Consider the following 6387-nt stretch of genomic DNA (forward strand, 5'->3'; position numbering starts at 1 on the left):
TAAAGTTTTTTAAACCCATATACAAACACACTTTAATACTCTTTGAATCTGCTCACTTTTGATGTTAAAAAATTGCCATTATACATTATATATATATACATATATATCTATATCTATCTATCTATCTATATATATATATCTTTCTGGCTCTATTAGTATTAATAGCACATAAATCTGTGGCCATGTGCTTCTGAATTCCACAGCAGAATTACAATATAAAACATCATACAACAATAGTGAACTTGGCTTTCCATATGTAGAACAAACTAACTCCTCTTAAATACTGGTGCTTAGTGCTATACAGTATTTCATGAACATTAAACTTGCCTTCTTAATTTGTTAACATCCCAGTGTAAGTTTTAAATAGCCTGTGAAGACTCAATTACAAAATCCCCTCCCCACTCCCAAATAACCCCAATTCATTCATGTGTTAGTCAGACTTACATAAATCACTCGCAGAACTCAGCCTCTCTCAGTTAGGATTTTGTGTGTAATGGTTTCCAATTCAAGAAAAAGAAAAACTGTGGAAATTAGATTTTGTAAACAAAAAAAGCCAAGATAAAAACTATTATGTCACATTTCAAGTTCTAACGGATAATGATGGAATTTCATATGCTGGAAACAATACTGACAAATAGAAACACTGAAATTCTTACCCAAAAAAGCTACTCTTCAAGCTTCATTACAAGATAAACAAACATAAAACCAACATAAAACATCACAGGGCTCATTAATGTCTTAGTATGCAAAGGTAATTGCTGTCGAGGCCTATAAATGCTTTTCCTTCTTAAGGAGCATGGGTTTTTGTCAACCTGCTTTTGTTACTATGTAGTAAAAGTTGCACTAGACAAAGGCTTGGGTCTTCTTCCAGAAACCAGCACCAAAGTGAGAATAAATTTCAAGCTGGAAAATAATATTGTCACCAGAGAGAGACAGAGAGAGAGATGCTGATTCTGATAAAAAGTTATGATTGTGTGCTCCCGGCAATAGTATTTCCTGATACAATCGTCTCTTAGAGTAAGTTAAGAAACTGGAGCATTTCATGAGTGTCTCCAGGAAATAAAGTATCATGAAGTATAATACCTTGCTGGGCTGTAGGATTTGATGGGTGATAAAAGGAATGGCTTAGTTTGTTTAATCAACAGAGGCTAAATTTCTTGGTTGATAACTCGAAGAGAGAAACAAATGGCATCTGCCACTTTTCATGGAGTCATAGTTACTTGAACCTCTCTTTCCTCTTATAATAAATCCTTGCCAGTGTCTCTTTGGGGGCAGTCCAAGCCAACTAGGTCCTCATCTACTGCTCACCCAGACACCTTGCCTGTCTGCAGTGGGATTGGGAAGGCAGAGGCCTGGTCAGAGACTCTATTCCCTATGCCAAGAGCTCTCTGTTGGCCAGAAGGACTTTGTCACTAATGGAGCTATTTCCTAATACTGGATTTTCCTCTCCTGTGCTTAGAAGTGAGCCCTTGTTATAGCATGCAGAGAATAACAGTCTCCCTCAGGACCTGCTGGATCTGCCTTTTCCCAAAAACATTAAAGCTGTATAATTTGGAAAAGAATGAAAGAACTAGACCCTTAGTGTGTATTTGAAAGACAATCAATCTTCAGAAAGCAAGCCTGACAACACTTCTGTGACAGTTCTTGAAACCGCAGTGAGAGAGTGCAGGTTTGGGTCTCCTAGGCTGTGAGGCTGTTTGGCTGTCATCTCTGGTCTGTGGACATAGGTCTTTGCTTTGCTGTCACATATGTGCTCCTCTCAGCTTACCCTAGATCCTGCCTTGACTCTTGTGTAGAACCAAGTGAGAACATTGGCCCCCCCAGAACTGGCTTCAAACCCCACATCACAGAGCAGGGACATGGCTGCCCCTACCCCACCCGCAGTCCTGAGGGCAGGGTGTAAACTGGGAACAGGGCAGGGATGCGTTGCCTCTTGGAAAGTTCCTGCCTGTGTCTGGGCTTTACAGTGGAGAGTTGCTGGCTGCCTCTGGCCCTGGAGCCCTGGCTCCTGTTTAATATTCCGCCTGCCCCGTTGATGTTGTGCTTGGCTCCTGAGGGACTGCAACTCACGGCTGGAAACTGGAGCCAATTTTCTGTCTTCATCTCTCAGTGTTTTGACTGGAGGCAGATCCAGTTCAGGCCGATCAGGGTTGATGGAAACAACTACCAAGCGTCTCTGTCTGCCTGGCTCTGGGAAGAGAAAGCCGAGGAGCCCCTGAATGCTATATAGGAACTAGCCTGCGGAAATGAGAGGAGGAGGGGACAGAGCCAGGACAGACTGCATCTCCAAGCAGCAGTTGGGATTTTGGTGGGGATTTCTGTCTCCCTCACCCTTTTCTTCTGATTGATTAGTGGATTTCATCCAAGGAGACTCCCAGGGGATTGACTAGAAAATTGATTTTGCCTTATTAATAGAAAGGAAGCGCAAGGGTTTTGGTCCGGCCTCGTAGTGGTACATTTTCTTCAGGAAGGTCAGGAGGAAAATGTGTTCAGGAGGCAAAGCAGCTGTCTGGAAGAGGGCTGAGGGGAATCTGAGAACAATAAGAGATAGGGTTTTAGAGATCCGCCCTGAGATGCAGATTGCTGAACATGGAGGCTGAGCTAATAGCAGCAAGAGTTTGCTGAGGTTTCTTGGAAAAAATAATCAAATGGTTCAGGATGAAGGGAAGGACCAGGAAGTAACTTAAGTTTCTCAAAGCAGAGAAATGAAGATGCCAAGGTCATCCCCTGGTTGCTCTTGATTAGAGCTGGTTTCTTTTTTCTTATCTTTTTCCAGATCTGAGGCTGTCAGAGATGACTCTGGTTCTGTCCATGAATAGATTCTGCGAGCCCATTGTCTCAGAAGGAGCTGCTGAAATTGCTGGGTATCAAACGCTATGGGAGGCTGAGAACTACAGAGGCCCGAGCCCCCCTGGGCCAACACAAGCTCCTTTGCAGGGAGACCGGGGAGCTGGTCCCCCTCCGGCAGGTATTGCCCTTCACCTTCCCTTGCCCTCTGCAGCCAGCCTGGTAGACAGATGGAGGTGTGTCTGGGGCGCCCTTCAGAGCTGACAGCTCCAGCTCCCAGGCTGCCTGCTCCTGAACCAGACGGCTCCTGGGGGGCAGCGGTGGGTGTGAATTGCGTTCTGACCCGCCTACCTGTGCTGCTCCCTACAGATCAGCAAGGTCTGCATTCTTAGGAGCTGCACTTTGGTTTCTCTCCTTTGGAACTGAGTGGTTCTCAGAGCTACACAGCCCTGGCGGCTGACAGTGAAGTCTTCTTGGGGGCTCTGCACTTCAGGCAGGCAGCTGAGTTCCACGCAGCTCTCAGTTGGCTTTAGTAGTGTTAAAACAAAGAAAAACAAAGTAAAGCCAAGAAAACAGAAGTATCTTCTTCCTCATTATTGTTATAATCTAAGATGTACTCTTTTGGATTTTTCTATAGTGAAAGCTATTTTTTTAAAAAAAGAAGTGAAATATAAAGGAAGAATTCAGGAAAGTATGCTTTGTCAAAAAGATAAAAGGTGTGGCCTTTAAAATTTAGGCCAAATTTATTCACAGTTGACATTAAATTTTAAGAATGAAAGGGACCTTTAATTATACAAAATTTGTATTTAAATGTTTAAATTTTTGTATGTTAAAAAAGAAATGTTTTAACCCCAATGTTCAGATAACCATCTGTTTACTACCTAGAGCCATTCATAATATTTTAAGGTGGCTTGGTTATCAGTGGTTCCATTTGAATAGTGGTGTCATATTGTCTGGATTTAATGAAACAGTTTGAATAAATACTGATAGCATTTCAAACCTTTTAGCATTCCTCACTTAATAAACTTTGGTGTTTGCCTGTACACAGAATTAAGATTGTATTTAGTAAATGTTGAAAGATGTCATTTTCCTCTGAAATCGCCTAGAAATCCTAGCCTGTCCTGGGCCACAGGATTTTGTATGATAACCACTATTAAGACAAATGTTTAATTTTAATCACTGCATGTACAGACAAAGATGCAGCCAAGTTATTCTCTAGGAAGAAAGGAAATGAAAGTAGTTTGTTTGGAGAACCTCTGGCAAACCGCATGTCATTTGTCATATCTGATTTATTACCACAGGATCACATTACAGGGGAATTTCAAATCCTATAACAACATCCAAGATTACATACTTTAAGAGGAAGTATGTGGAAGAAGAGGATTTTCACCCACCACTCAGCAGCTGTAGCCATAAAGTATGTTTTTTTAATAGTCATTATTTTTATTAAGAGTTTAAAATACTTAGTAACAGTTGCTTGATCCATTTCCAAAAAAATAAATTGTTTCACCCAAAGCCATGAAAATGAGACACTTCTCTGTAGAACCACATTCATCGTTGTCACTTTTTTGGGTCCTGTGTTATTTTCACAAGTACTCGAAGAGAGAGCCAGAAAGAGATACTCAATCCAGAGATAACAGTTATATAACCCACTAGTGGTTTGTTTTTAATGTATGACTTAATACTTCCCAAGTTGCACTAAGTCCTGTGTGCTGCAAAATGCACATGCTCCTTCCTGATGTGCCTCCCCAGGCTGAACTCCGCCCCCAGAGGCCAGTGCCACCTCTGTTTGTGCCCCCAGCAAGGTATTTTCCCAGGGCTTTTCCTGAGCCTTGGGAGTGACCATCCGCCCGATGAGTGTGTGCAGTGCAAATATCTGCTTCATGTGCCTTCAGTAAGTATGTTAGAGTTTGTCAAAATATGGAATTCTTTCTCAAGTAAAGACCAAAACCATCTTTTTTGCATATAAAGAGTAAGACAGGGAAAGTGAATGGGATTGTAGAGCTGGCACCTAAGCTTTGGACACATCAGTTCTTTTTTCTTATAGCATGCTTCCTTCAAAAACAGTTTGTCGATTTGATCAAGGAGGGTATAGCCAGACCATGGCTGCCTGAACTTTAGAGAAGAGTTTCAGCAAAGCCTCTTCTCTGTCTTCTCTTGCTTCCACCCACCCTATGCTTCAGATGCTGCTTTTGCTCTGTTATAAAAAGACAGCGGCATGCATTGCAGGTACTGAGCTTGCCCCTGCCCGCCGGTCTGTCGGCTTTGATCAGTCTGCAGTGGTTTGATTCACACTTCCCAGGTCAGGCCACCAGTTTGCTTTTTTCATGACCTGGAAGTGCTGACCTCCCAGGACATGAGCAGCTTATTTCCTTTTTGGTTTTTGTGTTATGGTTGTAGCAGTTTCCTAGTCACTGCTGGATTTGCACAACTATCACACAGTGATGGATCTCATAGCTCAGGAGTTCATCTCTTCTCCCTGGTCCCATAAGTTGGTCTTTCAGCTTCAGATTGTGTCTCTATTTGGAGTCATTAGTTACTGTTATCCTCTTATCAAGCAAGGATACTTGCAAGTATGAAACTCAGCAGAGTAAATGACAACCACAAAAGCCAAATATCAAGCTCCTCAATGGTGGATCAGCTTGGGAGCATACCTATTAAGACCTACATCTTGACATCCTTTAAAAAATATGCCTAGGTGTGCAATATATGAGAGTATATGCCTGTATGCATATATATTTGTGTACATGCACGTTAAAGACTACAAGTGAAGTCACGGTGACAAATTTCAGCCATGAATGTACCTATGTCAGATGTATCCAAATCAAGAACTAAAATGGAACCAACACCCAGAATCCCTTTCTGTCTGCTTCTAGTCACTGCTCCTTTGCTTACCAAAATAACTGCTCTCCTGACTAGTTGGACTGCAGCTTGTACTAGTTATGACTCTTAGTGTCATCCTCCCATGGCCAAGGAAAGATCAAACAGCCTGTCCTGTCCTCGCTGAGGTCTACACTGGGGCTGGATTCCCTGGTGCTTGACCACGCAGTGTGTCAGGAAGGAGGTGGGCACCAGCAGGTGAGGATGGAGAATAGCGGCAGCACTGGGGTCTGCCTATTTCAGTGGACCCCTGGAGGAAAAAAAAAGCACGTTCCCAGACCCAGGTGCTGCCATATGTGGTGGTGTTTTTATACAGTCTGTTTTCTAAGCTTTCTCTTCTCTCTCTCCCCTCTCTTTCTCTGTCTCTCTCTTTTTGTTTGATTTTAGACCATCTCAGTTTTTGAGGAACGAGCCCACATCCTTTATATGTCCTTAGAAAAACTAAAGTTCATCGATGATCCTGAAGTGTACCTCCGGAGATCTGTTCTTATAAACAACTTGATGAAGAGAATCCATGGCGAGATCATCATGCAGAGTAACTGGTGCTTTCCAGCCTGCTCTTTCGGCAGCACCTCTGCCCAAGAGTGGTTCATGGCCCAAGACTGCCCTTACCGAAAACGGCCACGTGTGGCCAAAGAGGAGTGTGAGAAATTCCACACCTGTTGCTTTTACCAAGAATGTGGAGGCCACTACCTGAATCTACCCCTTTCTGTCAATGCT

At 42.8% G+C, this 6387-nt stretch overlaps 1 protein-coding gene across 1 annotated transcript in view; it reads left to right on the forward strand.

Moving 5' to 3' along the window:
* The first annotated feature begins 2781 nt into the window (after nucleotides 1-2781).
* Nucleotides 2782-6387, forward strand: part of Sertad4 (SERTA domain containing 4) — a 5731-nt gene continuing 2125 nt past the window's right edge. Inside the window, 3 exon segments of the mRNA XM_023701249.1 lie at nucleotides 2782-2968; nucleotides 4089-4204; nucleotides 6055-6386. Of these exon segments, the coding sequence (XP_023557017.1) occupies nucleotides 2794-2968; nucleotides 4089-4204; nucleotides 6055-6386 (623 nt within the window). The 5' untranslated portion in view covers nucleotides 2782-2793.

Source organism: Octodon degus, unplaced genomic scaffold (assembly GCF_000260255.1).
Source record: "Octodon degus isolate 3935 unplaced genomic scaffold, OctDeg1.0 scaffold00131, whole genome shotgun sequence".
In the NCBI taxonomy this organism is placed as follows: Eukaryota; Metazoa; Chordata; class Mammalia; order Rodentia; family Octodontidae; genus Octodon; species Octodon degus.